We start from the raw sequence: 20294 nt of genomic DNA, 5'->3' as shown, positions 1-20294 counted from the left end.
CAGAATGCAGAACAATGTCATACAATCACCCCAGTACAGAGATCTGAGCCTGAATCCATCGTTTTTTTGCACTCCACACCACCCCAGTTCAGACGTGGCCATATGCAAATCAGCCTTGACCCTGTGCCTCATGGGGACAGTCCAGCCCGAACTGCCAAGCCATGTCTTTCCTGGAACGGAATCAAGCATCCTCTTCAGCCAGGATAGCTTGACTTCAGTGGTGTGGAGAGCATGGGACTCACATCTGAGCATACCCATCCCATTCGGGGTGACAAATGCAAAAATAACAGTGGATGGACAGAATTCAGAACAATGTCATACATTCACCCAAGTACAGAGATCTGGGCCTAAATCCATCGTTTTTTTGCACTCCACACCACCCCAGTTCAGACATGGCAATATGCAAATCAGCCTTGACCCTGTGCCTCATGGGAGCAGTCCAGCCTGAACTGCCAAGCCATGTCTTTCCTGGACCGGAATCAAGCATCCTAAGACCTGTTTCTGGCTATCAGCCCACTTCAGCCAGGATAGCTTGACTCCAGTGGTGTGGAGAGCATGGGACTCACGTCTGAGCATACCCATCCCACTCGGGGTGACAAATGCAAAAACAACAGTTGATGGACAGAATGCAGAACAATGTCATACATTCACCCCAGTACAGAGATCTGGGCCTAAATCCATCTTTTTTTGCACTCCACACCACCCCAGTTCAGACGTGGCCATATGCAAATCAGCCTTGACCCTGTGCCTCATGGGGACAGTCCAGCCCGAACTGCCAAGCCATGTCTTTCCTGGAACGGAATCAAGCATCCTCTTCAGCCAGGATAGCTTGACTTCAGTGGTGTGAAGAGCATGGGACTCACATCTGAGCATACCCATCCCATTCGGGGTGACAAATGCAAAAATAACAGTTGATGGACAGAATTCAGAACAATGTCATACATTCACCCAAGTACAGAGATCTGGGCCTAAATCCATCGTTTTTTTGCACTCCACACCACCCCAGTTCAGACGTGGCCATATGCAAAACAGCCTTGACCCTGTGCCTCATGGGAACAGTCCAGCCCGAACTGCCAAGCCATGTCTTTCCTGGACTGGAATCAAGCATCCTTAGAGCGGTTTCTGGATATCAGCTGTCTTCAGCCAGGATAGCTTGACTCCAGTGGTGTGGAGAGCATGGGACTCACGTCTGAGCATACCCATCCCTCTCGGGGTGACAAATGCAAAAACAACAGTTGATGGACAGAATGCAGAACAATGTCATACATTCACCCCAGTACAGAGATCTGGGCCTAAATCCATCTTTTTTTTGCACTCCACACCACCCCAGTTCAGACAAAGTCATATGCAAATCAGCCTTGACCCTGTGCCTCATGGTCCAAGTCCAGCCCGAACTGCCAAGCCATGTCTTTCCTGGACCGGAATCAAGCATCCTTAGACCGGTTTCTGGCTATTAGCCGTCTTCAGCCAGGATAGCTTGAATCCAGTGGTGTGGGGAGCATGGGACTCACATCTGAGCATACCCATCCCATTCGGGGTGACAAATGCAAAAATAACAGTTGATGGACAGAATTCAGAACAATGTCATACATTCACCCAAGTACAGAGATCTGGGCCTAAATCCATCGTTTTTTTGCACTCCACACCACCCCAGTTCAGACATGGCCATATGCAAATCAGCCTTGACCCTGTGCCTCATGAGAGCAGTCCAGCCTGAACTGCCAAGCCATGTCTTTCCTGGACCGGAATCAAGCATCGTAAGACCTGTTTCTGGCTATCAGCCCACTTCAGCCAGGATCGCTTGACTCCAGTGGTGTGGAGAGCATGGGACTCACGTCTGAGCATACCCATCCCACTCGGGGTGACAAATGCAAAAACAACAGTTGATGGACAGAATTCAGAACAATGTCATACATTCACCCCAGTACAGAGATCTGGGCCTAAATCCATGTTTTTTTTGCACTCCACACCACCCCAGTTCAGACATGGCCATATGCAAATCAGCCTTGACCCTGTGCCTCATGGGAGCAGTCCAGCCTGAACTGCCAAGCCATGTCTTTCCTGGACCGGAATCAAGCATCGTAAGACCTGTTTCTGGCTATCAGCCCACTTCAGCCAGGATCGCTTGACTCCAGTGGTGTGGAGAGCATGGGACTCACGTCTGAGCATACCCATCCCACTCGGGGTGACGAATGCAAAAACAACAGTTGATGGACAGAATGCAGAACAATGTCATACATTCACCCCAGTACAGAGATCTGGGCCTAAATCCATCGTTTTTGCACTCCACACCAGCCCAGTTCAGACGTGGACATATGCAAATCAGCCTTGACCCTGTGCCTCATGGGAACACTCCAGCCCGAACTGCCAAGCCATGTCTTTCCCGGACCGGAATCAAGCATCCTAAGACCGGTTTCTGGCTATCAGTCATCTTCAGCCAGGATAGCTTGTCTCCGCAAATTTTGGGAGCAAAGAATAGTCATAGCAGGCACAGAGAGAGAATGATTTCGTAAAGATATGGCACAAACAATTTGCACATTTTTTATGCCTGTGTTTCCACGAGATAGCACATTAAAGCATTAAGACTGCCTAGGATAAACATTTCGTGTCACTATGATCTGACATCTGTAATGACACACAGCTAGCTACAATCTATTTACAAATGCAAAACACTGTGGCGGTCATTTTAAAGAGACATGAAATGCAAACTACTTCAGTGTCTGTGACTAGTTTATTAATACCAGCGAGGCTGGGAACTGGTTTATGTTTTCAGACTAATCCTTGCCTTTCTGTTTTTGTGTGATCACTATCTAAATTCTTCTATCAAAAGTCAATTATTTAAGCAAAGCTAAAGACAGCAATTGAGAGTAGATGTATAGCTAGTGCCAAAATAGAAAACCAGTATTTAACCCGCGTTGGAAAAGACAATAGGTCTCGCCCTTGATACGTATTGGCTTTGTCAATGGTTACAACATCCGCAATGCTGTGAAGCTTGGCAAAATAAGAAGTAAAGAAAATATGATACAGATGCGTCAGTCTGGCGGTGTGCCCACCTTACACACACATGCCTGCAATAGGACAAGACCACTTTTTTATTTTTATTAGCATATCCAAGTTGGATCTACAAATAAAAAGAAATGCACTAAATAATTTTTTTAGGTGGGGGGAGCAACATGGAGGGTGTAAGTGGGGTGGGTAACACCAAGAGTGAGGGTAGTGGGGACCAACAAGAAGGATGGAGAGGAAAATAATGACAACAGAAAGGCGCAGGTGAGGGGTGCAACAAGAAGGGAGGAGGGACAGAAGCAACAAAAAGGGCCGGTTGGGGAGAAGAAACAACTTGCAAAATATTAAGATTGAGCAAGTTGGAGGTGCAACAGGGGAGAACACAAGAGTGAGGCAACAAGGAAGGGGGCCAGGAAAAGGACTAGGGGACAGTTAGGAATACAAAGTGCAGGGGAAAGGAAGAACATACAAGATAGCTAGAAAATAAATGCACTCCTGTGGAGTGCTTAACCAAAAAGAAAAACGTAAAGTTTGAAAAGCTGCAGTGGAAGCTTAGCAGCCAGCCGATTTAAAGAGATGGTAAAGAGGCTATGCTCCATGAGAGGGACAAGCACAAGACTCACAAGCTGGGACACAGATAAGAAGCAGGCACATGGGAGTAACAGGAAGGGAAATCAATAGTAAGAAATTGGCGGCTCCAAGCTCCTGAATGTTCTTGGAAAGCCCATACTATGTCTTTTGCAACTTTACAGCACAGCTGAAATATCCATTTTAGGTTTAGCATAGCTGTCTCGTAGACTTAACCTAAAAATTATAGATTTCAGCTTCTCTAAGGCTTAATAAAGCCTGTGAAATATGTGTCTGGTGATTACATGGCTAACAATGACTCAAGAAAATGCAAACATAAATCTGAAGACTATATGTGCTAGAGGAAGCTGGATAGATCATGTCCTCTGCCACTATCCAATACCACTGAGCTGTAAATAGTACCAAACACATCAACAAACCATGTTGACTCCAGATAACGAGATTCATCTAGTTTGCCTAGATTCTGAAAAGACAACACATCCAAACAAATGGTTGTATGCACTAAGTGCACACAACATTACAAAACACTCCCATGCATGGAATACACTTGCCTTTTATCATCCGTGTCCAAGAACACAGTCCAAAAAGACAGCATTAAAGAACATAACAAAATTTAAGTGTACAGCGTCTTATTTGTTGATGAAGCCCCACCCTGGCATAGCTTTCTTTAAATGTCTAAGAGCAGCAGCCATATGAAGTGGGATTTATTCGCTGATTCTGTCACCAAAGTCAGAGTGATTAATTCAACAGCAATGGTGGAAGCCCCAGGATGTCTTACTGCTTTAAGTCTTTAAATTACTATAGAGTAATTAATACCTGGGTTGTACCGCCAACCTCTTATGAGAAGTGGTTAGGCTTTACTAGCCCATATGAATGCGCTGTGGTGGATACCCAGCCTTGGGACATGCAGCCCGATTCATCAAGCGAAATTGCACTCTCAAAGGGCCAGATTCTGAGAATCTGGCCCTTTGCGAGTGCAATTTTTGCATTTGGGATTCATCATCCCAAATGCAAAAATCGCTATTAGCGAAATCGCATATTTGCGAGGAATTGGATTTAAGGAATCTGTAATAGAGATTCCTTAAAAATTCATCAACCAATTTGAAATTGCGAATTCGCAATATTTGGTCGCTATTTACCACGAAGTCTGACTTCGTGGTAAATTGCGAAAAAAGAGAAAAAAAGCACTTTAGTGCATTTTTTTCTTTTGCATGTTACACACACACATGTCCTTTGGACATGTGTGTGCGCAACACCTGTTTAAATTTGCATTTCAGGGGTGCTACAGGGTGTCCTTTGGACACCCCTGGCACCCTTGAAATCGCTATCTTATTTGTGATTAGCTAATTGCTAATCGCAATATTCGCAAATAAGGAATACTCCCCATTCATTCCTATGGGCCCATAGGAATGAATGGGGAGTATTCCTTATTTGCGATTAGCAATTTGCTAATCGCAAATAAGGAATGTGTAGGAATCGCATTTTATTTTGCGATTCCTACATGAATCCCGTTTTGCGAGTCTGTAATAGCGATTCCTTATGAATCGCTATTAAAGACTCGCAAAACGGGTCTTTGATGAATCTACCTGTAAGTGAACAGCATGTTCCTCAGAAAATGTAGGGGAAAATAAATTAGACAAAATGATTGTCGATGTTGGGACATGTTTTGTAGTCCTTGTTATTTGATATGGTCAACATAAGAATCCATAAATAAAAAACGCCTTCTTACAGAGTTAACTCAGAGCTCAGCCAAGAAGAACCTATCACCAGAATGTCCATGTGGCAGCACCTGCTGAGACATTTATGCAGCCAATAAAGCAACCATTGATTCAATAGAAGCCAATGCACCGAACCAAAAGCCTTCTTTTAACTTGAACTTTTTAATTCTGAGCAACTATTGAGCCGATTTGCAAACTTACTTCATTGGACATGGCCTGCAATGTGTTCCTGCTTCAGTTATCTGAGCTGTGCAAACGTTTACAAGTGAAAAAGTAACTTTCATCGAGAACTGGTTCATCGCTGTTTGCACAACTTGATTTGCCCGCAATATTCACTTAATGCAGAGCATAGAGAAATCCGACTAACACCAGGGGAACTAACCTATCTTGGAATCTGGTCAGCCACACTCGTCCTACACCCCGTAAGCTTTGCCCAGGTTTTCCTCTGCATTGTGGGACTTGCAGTGTCTTGGTGTAGCAAGATGAAGATTACTACGAGATGCAGCATGCAGCGCATAAACATGGGAATTGACTAGTCTGGAACACCTACTCACACATGACATAGTAAAATTGGGAGCTCTGATCTTGTAGTCGTCTTAGCTTTTTATTCTGATAATTGCATTCATGTGTCTATCATGGAAAACACAAACCAAGAGTACCAGAATGGAAACAGAACAGCAGAAATAGGTTTGAAATGAACTATTTTGATTTGCTTGTCACCAACACGCAGCCTCTTTTATAGCTGTCAGCCAGACCCCTCTGGTAGCCAACACATGCAGCTGTGCACCCAATTTCCTGCAGCAACCCGGCGATGCGGAGCTTGAAGTGGCTAAGACTGAGCATGTCTCTTGTTTAAATTTAAAACATGCCCCCTCGTTAGAATTATCATCATGTCATGCATCTGTGATGTTACTTAAATAACTCCCAGTTTCTGAACTGATCAAAGAAGATGTGTCAAGAAAAGTCGCAGAAGAAAATCTAAAACGCATTATGGTACATTTGCAGGTTAAGTAGGTAAACATCCACGGGTACTGGGAATTGACCTGTCAAACAAAATCTGCTCAATACCTTCATCTAATCAAATACATTAAACACAGTGAATTGAGCAAGCAATCATCATGGGGATCGATGCCCAGGTATTCCAGTAAGGTGTTTCCTGGCTCCAAATCTGGAAATCCCACAGCCCACAGGAAAGGACGGGCACACACTGTATTCCTGAGGAAGGCAATCTGAAAAATGCACATTGTCATTTTATGCCTCATATTAAGGATCTGCCCCACAATTTAGCTTCCTTTACTACATTTTGGTTTCAACTTCGTTTTGGGGGTATAGGAAATCTGCCTTTTTTACATGGTCATCCTGGATTTTTTGCCTTTTGCTGGGTCCTATATCTTTGCAGACTTCAGATCTCTGTACACTTTACCTTTGCTAACCAGAGGTAAAGTGCATGTGCTTCGCCTTTAAACATGATTTAACTGTCTTATTCCTAATTGCCACATTTAACTTGCCAATAAGTACCTGGTATATGACCTAAACATTATATGCCACTTGTGCATTGCTGCAACTATTATATCATTCACTACAGTGGCATGGCAGACATGACTGCAGGCCTACCGTGGGAAGCCTGACTGTTGCCTGACTACTGGAGTGTAAACCTGCACTACAACCTGTTAAAATAACCTTTATTGATAGGTACAAACCTCCCTTTTAAATATTTGTAAGTCTTCCCTATGTAAGGCTTTTAGCAAACAATGCAGGGTGCATAGTATTTACAAGTGGAATATGTCGAAAATTAATTTTACTCTGTCCTTTCAGTGATAGGGCACTAAAAGTTATTTTCAATGTGTCAAGCCTACCTGCCCTAGGTAGAGAGATTAAAATGCTAATATTGATAACTCAGGAAAGAGAATATCTAGAAAAATAATTAAACCATTACTTTTATTAGTTACCAAAAATCCATTTAAATGGTGAAGTACCTTTTAGAAAGTTAATCATTGACTGCCTGATCTGTTAGAAGGCTAATTAGTATAAGCCTCTGCCAGCTCTTTGTCTGTGCTCAAGCCTTCAATACTTGTGAATCGGTTGAAAAATGCTTCCCAGGAGCATATAATAGGATGACTTCACAGGGCAAAGATGACTCATCTAAGCTCAACAGAATACATGGGGGGTGGCTGTGGGCCTCCTTTTGACAACTGGGTGTCAAATCCTACTTGACCAGTCTTATAAACTACAAATAATACTTGGGGTGCTCTTGAAAGGGAGAGAACAGCATGCCAGGATTATTATTGTGGATCTCCAATCTAGTTGCTGAAGGACCCTGCCTTTGTCTCAACAGACCTCTGTCATTGGGATTGCCTGCTACAAACTGGATTGTAGTGTTAGATATTAGAGGACCCTTGGATTACCATAGCACACTCCAAACACACACCCTGAGTCCTCAGGGCCGTAGTTTAGTGTGCTCGAAGACTTTCGCCATCTCAATAGTGCCCTGACACATAGCATTTTGGGCCTGTTTGCCAAAGACAAGCAGGAACTGCTGCAAAAGTGTGTACGGTTTTACCCAATTGATTAGGGAGTGGCCAGAAGTCTCCCACTAGCTAGTGCCACTCATGAATGTGGCATCCACAGACACCCACTTTGGAACACTTTCTGGCCCTGCAGAAGATCAGAAGAAGGCAGGTTCTGCTGTCTGTGACTGGGGAGGAGCCCTGACATACTGGACCTGCTCACTATTCTACTTAGAAGGACAAGAAGAGGACTTCAAGAGTCAGTTGGCTGACCTCATGTGAATCTATAGGAGGGAAAAAAGCTGCTAGAAACCTATATCTAGATGTACCCAGGTGACCTGGAGTGGGCCCTGCTGTTGGTCTCTGCCTAACACCTGGTGGGGTCCCAAAGCCCCTTCCTTAACATCCTACTCAGTGTACTCCTGTGGTTGGTTGGGTCTTAAAAGACTAAGTTAGGAGGTAAAATATTTGACCAGGATGAACCTGGTTGGTGCATCAGAACTGAGCTCCATCGTGGTTGGCCTAAAACTGCACCCAGGTCCTGGCCTACTACGACCATTGACTATCATTAGCGCTACGTGCTTTTTTCACTACTTTTATTGAAAACTTTACAAATTCATAGCTACAGTAACTGGTACTGTGATTTTGTCATTTTAGTGTCATATTAAATTTTACTCTATCTTTCTATTTTGGTTTTGGATTTTGTTTGTTTTGCATTTTTACTGTTTTATTACTGCATAAATAATTTACACTGTGACCTAAGGTACATCAGTCTTCTCTGTGACATAGCTACCAGGGGATTGAGCTCTGATTATTTTAGTGATGTTGAGCGTTCCCCCCGGGCATTGGCGGCTGGCATCTATGGGGAGTGGTAGGGCCGGCAAATGAGTGGGTGCAAACAATATTGCGCGGCAAATAAAATAATAAAAATTCACTTAGCAACACATCCTCCTCCTCCTCCCTGCACATCCTCTTCCTGCTGCAGTCTGGTGTTCAAAGCAGGCCCCAGGCAACTGCCTTAACCAATCTTGGCGCTGCTCTTATGCTATTAGCCCAGCATGAAGAGCCAGAAGTTGTGGGAGTGGCCTCTCTCGGCGGTCCTGAGGGCACTGGAGGCCTGTTCTTGCTTTAACCCAGCTGTTGTAAGACAGCTGGTTTACAGAGGTTTCAAAGTGCGCATGTCTGGCTGGCAGTCTCTAGACGGTTGGCCCAAGGGACATGCGCACTTTGAAATGAAGTGCCCAGGCAGCTCACCTTCCTCCCTGCTGCTGCCACTCAGCATGTTCCGTTCTGTCCTGACCCTCAGTTTGAGACGAGCGAATGAAAAATAAAATGGCAATAGATTAACTTTATTACCAATTTATTTTTCATCTCTGGGGCTTTTGGGGGGCATTTTAGTAGGCGGGGCGACGCTCCTCCACTCTCAAGGACGAGCTGCCTCTGACCCTGGGAAGGGTTGGGAATATTCCTTGAGGTGGGTAGTCACCCACCCCAAATAATAATCCAATTTCCTACGGGGGAGATGGGAAATGCAGGGATAAGCCTGAAAGGCCTACAAGCAGACTGAAAGAAATGATCACAGGCTCAAAACAACAACTGCACCACAACTTAGGCAACAATTGCACTCACACTGCAGTCAGATTCACCCACATTGAATGCACAGCACAGCACACCAGAGCACGCTTGCATTTGGTTCCTGACAGGCATGTTTGCAGGTCCCATAGGTCTGTTGTAACAGTTCTGACAATCCCACACAACAGACTAACTCTCAATATGTGCAAATAGTTGCCTAAGGATTTTTTTCTGCCACAGCAGAGAAAACAAAGATTGGCAAAGTCAACAGGTCTCGCCTTAAGAACCTATTGACTTTACTAATGCTAGCAACACATGTGCACCTACAAAATGACACAGTGGCATCCTCAGGCCTATTTGTTTTTATTACTGAGCTAAGATGGATGGTTAGATTTTTTTTAAAGTGGAAACAAAAAATTCATTGAAAAATGGGTTGGGGATGGGTTGAAGGAATGCGTTGGTCCAGGAGACGTACACAGACAAGATGGATGAATACGGAGTCCGGCAGAGAAGCACACCAAGGAGACAGGCCAATATTGGTGCAGGTGGGGGAGACGAAAGCATATGGGTGAGAGTAGAGTGGAGCATAGCAGTGCAAGTGGTATGCACAGAAGCACACAGTGCTTTGAGAGTGCCACGGAGAGTGCAGGGAGAGAAGCATTCGAGGGTGACTGCTGGAAAACACATACACTCTCATGGAGTGCTTTACAAAAAGAAGTAAGAGATCTGGGAATCCGAGCTCACATGGATGATTAGGAGGAGCCAATCAGAGAGGTGGTAAACAGTTTATGCTTCACAGGAGGGACAAAAATATGATGGCCATGCTAAAACAAATAAAGCCAGTGATTAGAACGCAAGCAGATGTGAGTGACAAAACAAAGCCAATGGTAATCAATAGGCGGAATGCATTCCTAAGTAAGTTTTCAACATGTCCTCCATTGGATATTGGAATAAGTTAGCTCTGTTATTTGCACTGTTCTGTATCTGGAAACATGAAATTCCCCCATGTCTCGATGGAATCATAGATTTCAGATGAGAGGCGATTCAAACCCAGCGTCCTAGCTGCTCTGATAGGCACATGTACCTAAAAGAAGGCAAGGTAAAAAAAACTTCTGGCGCTTTTGTAAAGTGAGGTAAGATGTAAGGTAGCAGCATTAGGATTTCACCTAGTGGTCGCACGAAATTCGTTCAAAAGGCCTGGAAATTGTGTCTGGGTAAAACTGTAGCAGGCACATTTCTATTTTGGATTGATTGCTGCAAATGCTTGCACCGTTTCTGGACAGCAGCTCGAACATGCAAGAGGAATGTCTCTTTTCACAAAAGTTCTGTGGTGCCCCACATCCTGAACACACACTATCTTGTGGAAGGTTATAGACAAAAATGTCAATGTAAAAGAGCATTCTAAAAGATGTATGCTAAAAAGGGTTTGTATTGTAGTGAAAATAAAATTATATTGTTTATTTTTCCAAAAGAGGAAACAAAAACATGTCTATATATGCCTTTTTTGTTTAATGAAGTGGTTGATTTAATTCAGGGGAAGGTTCCTAACATATTGGACTGTTGGAGGAATCATACAAGATAGAAAGAGTAGAGCACTGCACTTGGATGCCTGCCTAAGCTGCACACCTGCTACAAACTAGAATTTTCTCACACAGCTGTAACTTGTTTCATCGCAGAAAAGGCCAAGTAAGCACAAGTTAGCCAAAGTGCAGAAAAAGGCACGAACAATAAGCACAATAAATGGAAAGGTGATGAGAAACACACACTACATCAGTTAAAATGAATAATGTCAACGAAAGGGATGAAAAATGCAGATCTTTATTTACCAAAAGCACACTACCACGTGGATGTGCTTGGCGCAATTGAGCTAATGACATTATGTAGTTAATAAGGGTAGAGCTATGTCTTTAAGGTGTGCCAACGCTTTAGATAATCTGGGTAATGATGAGGGTGCCTATTTAAGAGAGAAAATGCTCGAACTTGGAAAGCTTTTGAACCAAGAAGGCTTTTTTGAGTGTTGGTTTGTGCAAGAAATGGGACTGGTGAAGTGGTGGGTTTGGACAGAATAATATAATACAATCAAAAAAAGCAAAGCAATTCTAAGGCCCGAAAGAATACTTTATGGGTAACGTTGTTGGTAATAAAAAGCCACTGGGGAGAGAGCATCGAAGGAGTAATGTTGTCACATTCAGTCAGGCCAAGTAAAATGAAAACAGTAGCACTGTGAATATCGGAGGTTCTTGTAATATGGGCTTAGGGGAAGCTACCTTTACAATGGTAGCAGTGGCAAATGTTAACTTCACGCCTCCAGATAATTGAGTCCACATTTACATCAACATTGTTTTAATGAGAACAATACTTGTGTACATGGTTGCTACATCAGAGTGCACTGTGCTACCAAGGGGAGTCACTTTGCTTCGCACTGACACTACAGATTTATAATCTCCCCGTTCCTTCCACCATCCACCAATCATATTCACTTCCTTCTCTAAGGGCCAGATGTAGGTAATTCATATTTACCGACTCTTAAATACCGAATTTTACCGATTCGGTATTTAAGAGTCGGTAAATATGAAGGGGAGAGAGTTAGGTAATTCCAAATTGAGAATTACCGAATCGGTAGGATTCGGTATTTACCGATTCGGTAAATACCGAATCGGTATTGCCCATTGATTCCTATAGGCCATGAAGCCCATAGGAATCAATGCAAGGGTGCAGGGGTGTCACTTTGACACCCTCTAGCACCCCAATTCCAGACTTGTGTGCCATGGGGCACACAGACATGCCCTAATGGCATGTCTGTGTGTCACATTGCACAGGTGTGCATGCACAGATGTGCATGCACACCTGAAATCGGTATTTTACCACCCAATTGGATTGGGTGGTAAAATACCTATTCTTAAGGGCCTGTGACACTCTTAGGAGTGTCACCTACATGTGGATTTACCGATTCGGTAAAATTACCGATTCGGTATTTTACAGAATCGGTAAATTTACCGGATCGGTAAATTTACCGATTCTGTAAAATGAAGGCCCCTACATGCCAAATCCAATATACTGGTCGGTAACGGCCGAAATCGGCCATTACCGACCGGTATTTTCTCTCCTACATCTGGCGCTAAATCTCTAATTTGTTTCCAATTTCGTTAATTTGTGCGTACTTCCACATCATTTCTCCACAGCCTTGAAACCATCTTTGTGATGAAACACGTGTCGACTGTTGTTGATGCCTGTTTGCTTGACTTGAACAATTAACTGGAAACTACTCATGTCGTCACATTTTTGATGCAATCAAAACCATAGGTCATACATCTGTGTGTTGATTGACCACATTCCTATTAACAGACTGTATAACTATATCGTACTTGAATATTTGCTTCAATGCAATAAACAGTACTTTCCGTTGCATTGGTCAACATTTTCCTACAATTACAAAAAATTATACTTTATACGCATTGTTATTATTTGATGTGCATTACAGTATTCTAACTAAGATGATATGTAAGCATTTGCAATATTTACTTCAGAAGAGAAGGTACAGAATGCTAGTATACGGCAAGTAATATGCATCTGAAGCAAACAAGATTGTGAAACAATGCTCATCTGAGTCTCCAGCGAGAAATTTATGTTGAATTACTGTTAGATTTGGCTTTTTCAGCGGGTTCACACCCAGACTTTCTGCTTTTTGGCCTCCTGTTTTTGACCTTGTTTTTGTTGGTTTTAGGATTCTGGGCATTTTACCACCGCTATTCAGTGCTAAGGTGCATATGCTCTTCATGTAAATTGTGGTTATGGATTGGTGTTTCCATGATTGGCTTATTTGATTTACTACAAGTCCCTAGTACAGTGCACTGTGCGCCCAGTCCCTGTAAATCAAATGCTGCTAATGGGCCTGAAGCACTGATTGCGCCACACGCACAGGCAGCCTTTCAAAGGTGTCTCGTACCTGCCACTGTAGTGTCTGTGCTCAGTTTTTACTGTCAAGTCGACCTGGTAAGTGCACCCACTTGCCAGGCCCAAAGCTTCTTTTTTCTTACATGTAAGGCACCCATCAGGTAGGCCCAAGGTATCCCCATGGGCAGGGTGCATGTACTGATGTGTTTTACATGTCCTGATAGTGAAAGACTGTATATTTCATTTTTCACTATAGCAAGGCTATCTGTTCCACAGGCTAACATCATACAAGCATAACTGTCCATTGGGACAAGATAGAGAAATAGAGTTTAGGCTTCCTGAATTCAGAATTAAAATACATCTTTAAGTAAAGATTATTTTGATATTGTGTGGTGAAAATACCACTTTTAGAAAGTGGGTATTTTCTTGTCTAACAGTCTATATGCCTCTGCCTGTTGTATATTTGCTGTCTGGGTTTTAGACTGAGAGGAGCTGATTTGTGCATTCACATTAGACAGACACATGGGGGTTTGAGGTGTGTCCTGCCTTTACTGGGTGACTCAAAACCGGGCTGAATAGAACTGGTTGCATTTAAAGTAGTGGGAGGAGTTGTCCCTTGTACTGTCTTCCACAATGCTGTCTCCACCCCCTGGAGTGAGCCTGGACTGAACCAGGCAGAACTGGATTATGCATGTGAGTGGAACTTTGTTTGTGCCAACTTCAAAGGGAAATGTGGTATAAATATTGGGCCGCTGACACCAGAACTTTAGATTACTGCTTGACTAAGGAACCTGCCAGGAAGAAAAGCTGGAAGAGCTGTGAGGAGAGACTACCACTTTGATGTGTGCTTTGCTGGGTTGGTCTGCAGTTGCTGCTTCTGTCTTGGGAAGGGAAAGGACTGTTCTTTCTGCATTCTAAGTATCTCCAAGGGCTTGGTGTGGAGCTTGTCTCCGGTTGGAAGTCTTGGAGAAATCAAAGTCTTCAACTTCTTCTCAGTACCGGCTTCTGGAACTAGATGTTTCAGCTGCCACAGAGGAAAAAGGTAACCTGATGCTGTCAACAACGCCGCTGCCGGCTCCTTGACCCCAATGCACTGCAGAGGGCACCACCACACTTCGCACTGTAACCCTAGTCTCACTGCCGATGCCACAAAGCCGCTGCTTGTACCATGACCTGTGGGCACCACACTCCGCACAGCCTCGTTTCACTCTGCCACATTGGTATCCCCAACTATGCAGCAATGCCATCACCAATGGCGCTGCCTGCACTGTAACCTGTGAACACCGCTCATGGAGAACACGGAGCACTGTCCTGCTTGACACCACAGCCCTGGTCTCACTTCCGCTCCAAGCTGACATTGACGCTACTGCTTGTCCCATGGTTTGAGGGCACTGCTCATAAGTTACACATCCCACACCGCAGCCTTGGCCCACCACTGAAGCCAGTGCCATCAACTCCAGTTTGTCAATTGACGCTGCTGCCTGCACCACGACCTGTGGGCCCCACACACCACATTGCCCCATCTCGCACCACAGCCTTGGGTATACCGACAACAGTGCTTCAGCAACTATGGCGCCGCTGCCTGCACCGTTACCTGTCAGCATCGCCATGAGCACCGCCCCACTGTGCGCCACAGCCCTGGTCTCACCGACGCCGCTGGACAACTGTCACTGTTCCGTTGCCTGCACTGTGACCTGAGGGCACCGCACGTTGCACCGCTCCACTTCATATCGCATCCCGACGTCGGCTCTCCTGACTTAAAACTCAAGGAGTTTGACCTGCAACGCATGTGACTTTAAGGGCCCAATGACTCCTACACCAACTTTGGGAATAGCCGCCTGCCGCTCTTCTGGGGTTCACCACAGGGTCCGAAGCCCTGCATCTCTAGAGTTACTGTTTTATGGGTCTCCCCAGCACTGTAGCTGGCCCGCACCGCAAATGGCCGGTAGAAAATGAGATGGCCATTTAGTTGTAAAGAAAGGAGATCTTTTGAGGAGAGGGATAAGAGCCACTCCCTTTCTGTTTTTGGGACATATCAGGAATCCAGGTATAAAGTTCCAGAGCTAGTCTATGGACAAATGTTGCCTGCAGTGCCAGAACTATGGCTTTTGTAAATCATTTTGAGAAATGCCTCTGCCTCGAATGAGGTACAATTACTTAACATTGAGGAGGTAGACGTTGGTCTGGGTCGGGTTTGTCTGAGGGAAGGAAGCATTATTCATAATTTGCCATTGAGACAAAAAGAGGTTCAAATCTGGAACGGCAGCCAATGATTAATTATTTACATTCTCCTCAGATGGTATAATATCCCCGATGCAGAGATCGGGTGCAGCAGTAGACAATGGAAAAATAAAAACTTAAAAAATGCTCGGATTTTAGGGTGAATTTAGTTTTAACAATCTCTCAAACCTGTTTGTGAATTGGGTTTATGGTGGTAAACCAAAAAACCTGCCTTTCCAACTGCACACAAAACAAGCATTTAAAATTCCACTTTGAGGAGGCATATTTAGAAGAGCAACCACTCCTATGCCACATGGATTGTCGAAACTGTGAATCCCTCTAATCTCCATCACACATGTTAGGCTCTCGCTTTGAAGCTTAAATGCATTGCTGAGTAATACAACCCTTTGATTGTGGGAATGCATTGACCCCCCCTGGGCTAGACATTCAATTTTCTCCAATGCTCTTCAAAACTTGAAACCAACATTGGATGGGCACGTTGACTTCAGGACCGGTGCATCCATTGGATTGTGAGGATGAGCCTCGCATCAAATGTGTTTTCTTGAAAAACACCCACCCACACACACACATAAACACACACACAAACACATATATATGCCCACACACATACACACACACATACACAACCACACCCACAACCACAACCACACACACAACCACAACCACACACTCAACCATACACACACACAACCACACACATACACAACCACACAGACATTCACAACCACACACAACCACAACCACACACACAACCACACAAACACAGGAGCACACACACAACCACACACAACCACACACATAACCACACACACACAATCACAACCACACACATACAAGCAAAACCACACACAACCACACACACAACCACACACTCACAACCACATACACACAACCACACACACACAACCACACACACAACCGCACACACAACCACACCCACACACAATGACACGCACACACAGCCACACACTCACAACCACACACACACACACACACACAACCACACACAACCACACAAACAACCACAACCACACACAACACCACAACTACATGCACAACCATGCACACAACCACACACACAACCACACAACCACAAACACAACAACACACACACATAACCACACACACACACAACCACACACACAACCACACACACACAACCACACACACAACCACAGCCACACACACAACCACACACACGCAACCACACACACAATCACATACACACACAACCACACACAACAACACACACAACCACACACCCAACCACAATCACACACAACCACAACCACACACACAACCACACGCACAACACACACATGACCACAACCACACAACCACACACACAACCACACACACACAACCACAACCATACACAAACACCCAACAACACACAACTACACCCACAACGACACACACAACCACACACACAACCACACACCCAACCACACATACAATGACATACACACAACCATACACACACACACAACCAAACACATACGCACAACCACACACAACCACAACCACACACACACACGCCCACACACACCCACAACCACACACAACAACACACACAACCACACACACAACCACACACACAACCACAACCACACACACAACCACACACATACAAACACACAACCACAATCATACACACAACCACACACACAACCACAACCACACACACAACCACACAATCACACACACAACCACATATAAAACCACACACAAACACACACAACCACACACACACACACAACCACACACACAAACACAACACACACACAACCACACACACAACCACACACATAACCACACCACACAACCACACATACAACCACACACAACCACACACACACACACAACCACACACAAAAGCTCACCCACACACAACCACAACAACACACACACAACCACACACACACACATACAACAACACACACATGCAGAATAGCTCCTGCAAGGACCAAAGAACCGTGAGGGGTAGAGCATAGTGCTCGTGCAGCGTGCTGGCTCAAAAGACACATGCTCAGAACACAATCAGTAAACCAGAGTTGTTTATTCCATACTATATATATGTGTGTGTGTGTATAAATATATGTATGTGTATATATATATACAAATATGTATATATATATATATATATATATATATATATATATATATATATATATATATATATATATATATATACACACTAACATACATACTTATATATACATGCATATATACTTTCAAATGGGTCCTTGGATCCTGGGATCCTTTTGCAACAAATAAAGTTATTATCTAATGCTGAAGAGAGATTAATTTGAATAACGTATGCTTTCCTTACTAACCAACAAAGGTTTGTCTGTTCTTAAAGCATGTTTACTAAACTTTCCTTTTAAAAAGGTCCTAAGTGAAAGAGCCTACTTAAAAAAGGCCTTTATTTTTGTATTCAGGCTATGTAACCAGGGTTTAGTAACTTAGACCAAGGTCAAACATTTTAGCCATGGAAAATTATTTGGCCAAAGGTTGTCTTTTCAAATCACATATGTTTGAACATTGTTGTACAAAGAATCAGAGGCCTTCGTTACCAGTGGTTAGTAACTGCTACTGTTACTCTTATACCAGAATTGTGAATTTTGCAGCTAACACCACACTCCCGCAGTTTTCCTCAGGTCAATTTCAAAAGGTCAAACCTACTGACATTTACTGGGAGAGAAGACGCCTAATAAATACAGGAACATAGACATTTTGGTGCATAAACACTGAAATTGCATGTATTCTCCCATTTTGGAATCTGTGCTAGTTATCACTATCACACTCCGTAAATTCTGACCCCAACAGAGACAGATTTTATTGAGCGCCATGAATATTGACGGAACACAAGGCCGCTCATAAAGAGGGGCTTAGTGCTTGAAGATGAAAATAGCTTCTAAAATATTTCTTATATTATCACGCTTGGTGACATCTGGGTTTGAACAGGAAATTGAATGACTATAGCGTAATTTGTAAACAAACAACATCGCCAAAACTAAGAAAAATAGACAAAGAAGTTAATGCCATCTTTATACTCAACCTCAGAAGACTAAAAAAAATAATTATGGTTCTAAGTATTGTGAAGCTCAACTCACCTACCCCAGTAGTGTGGTCCCCTTTAGGTCCAGTGTATGAAGTTGGTGTGTCACCCCTTCTCCGATGCCAGCTGGTTTTACTTCTCTTTTCCTGGCTGAATTCACACTCATTCCTGTCAAAGTCGCACACTCCAGGAGGCGAGGATAACCGGTCTGCAAACACAATAACATTGGGTTCTCTCTGAGACTATCCAGCTCCAACACATTCATAGTTAAGTTGCTTGCTCTTTATTGCAACAAAAGCACCCTAGTTAGTCATTTTCATGCTTTTCCAAATCCACTGGCATCACTATGACCTCTCTTCTAAATGGATTAGGATTATGTGAGATTTGTATTCCCTCTTTTAAAATCAACTGAATTCATAGCATGGTTCCTGCATTCTTCATGTGCTCTTTTCGTTCTCCTGTTGTATTGACTTAACTATTGTAAAGCACCATGCAAAAATGTTGGAAAGTTGAAGGCTGCAAAAATGAATCATTTGAGATGTATGCTTTGAGGGACTATTCAGCTGAGTTGCGGGGGGAGGGGAGGGGGATGAAGCAAGATAAGGCATGAGTGGAGAAGGAAGATTAATTGAACATATAGCTTTACTGGTGCGTTTAGGTCCTCATAGGTTAAGTAGCAGTCACAGCATTTTCAGAAGTGCACACCTTCTTGAGATTCTGGCTCCATCTTCCTCCATCCTTGATAACCGGATACATTGTAAGTGGAAGAGAAGCCTATGCCACTTTGTAACTTTATGCAGAGCACTCAATAAAAGGCATCATCATAAAGCAACAAATGTGTCAGAAAGTCTGGAAGTTTGTACTGTGGGCCATGCAATACAGTAAATATTGTGTGGAGTGAAAATTCCCGTTTAAAGTTTATTCTAGTGGCCAAAGGTAGCCAGTGCATTTGTTCCTGAATTTTAAACCTGAGTAAATAGCTGTAGTTTTTGTTTTGAATATGTCGTTCAAATTTGTGCATGTCTGTGCTTGCATGGGTTAGTATATTCAAGCCAGACCTATTAGATTTTCCAGCATAGGAGACAGCCGCGCCCGTGCAGGTAAGAGCGGTGGGGCGGTGCGCCAGGTTGGGCGGGGGATTCAACAGATGACCTTGAGGGAACACTAAGTAAATATTTAATGTTCCCTCATCGTCGTTTGTCGAAATCCCCCCCACCTGGCCCCACCGCCCTACCCCTTCTACCTGCATGGGCCACAGCTGATATGGGAGACCTACTTGATGTTCTTTCCCACTCTCCTCATGTGTATTTGTTGTCTGTGAAGTCTCACTCCATACTGATTCACACCTCACCAGGTACCTATACTTTGCTTCTCCTTCTCATCATCTTTGCCCCACCAACCCCGCAGCGCTGCTCCTCTTACCGCCACACATTGCTGTCAACGCGTGGCCAAGCTCTAAAAACCTGAAGGGCTACTTTACCCCTGCCCAGCTGTGTTCAGGCCGCACCTGGCTATGCTGTAACTCCAGTCACAGACTGGATGATTTTTCACTTGACTTTGTCTATCAGCTACCCAAGGCAGAAGAATAGGGAGGATTCCATGGGCCCTCGTGCAAGCAAGGAAAATGGCTTCTGTGACTGCTGTAGTATAATACAGCAATTATCATGCTTCAGAGGGCCCCTCACTGCTCTGGACCCAGTGACATGG

The 20294-nt window shown here is 43.9% G+C and overlaps 1 protein-coding gene across 1 annotated transcript in view; it reads right to left on the bottom strand.

Annotated features, from left to right (window-relative positions):
- MAMDC2 (MAM domain containing 2) overlaps positions 1–20294 on the bottom strand; it is a 523202-nt gene that overhangs the window by 65042 nt on the left and 437866 nt on the right. Inside the window, exon 11 of the mRNA XM_086961252.1 lies at positions 18643–18795. Coding sequence (XP_086817378.1) covers positions 18643–18795 — 153 coding nt within the window. The remainder of the gene's footprint in view (positions 1–18642; positions 18796–20294) is intronic.

The sequence above is a fragment of the Lissotriton vulgaris genome, chromosome 3_1 (genome assembly GCF_964263255.1).
Source record: "Lissotriton vulgaris chromosome 3_1, aLisVul1.2, whole genome shotgun sequence".
Lineage (NCBI taxonomy): Eukaryota > Metazoa > Chordata > Amphibia > Caudata > Salamandridae > Lissotriton > Lissotriton vulgaris.
This window is presented reverse-complemented; position numbering and strand designations above follow the sequence as displayed.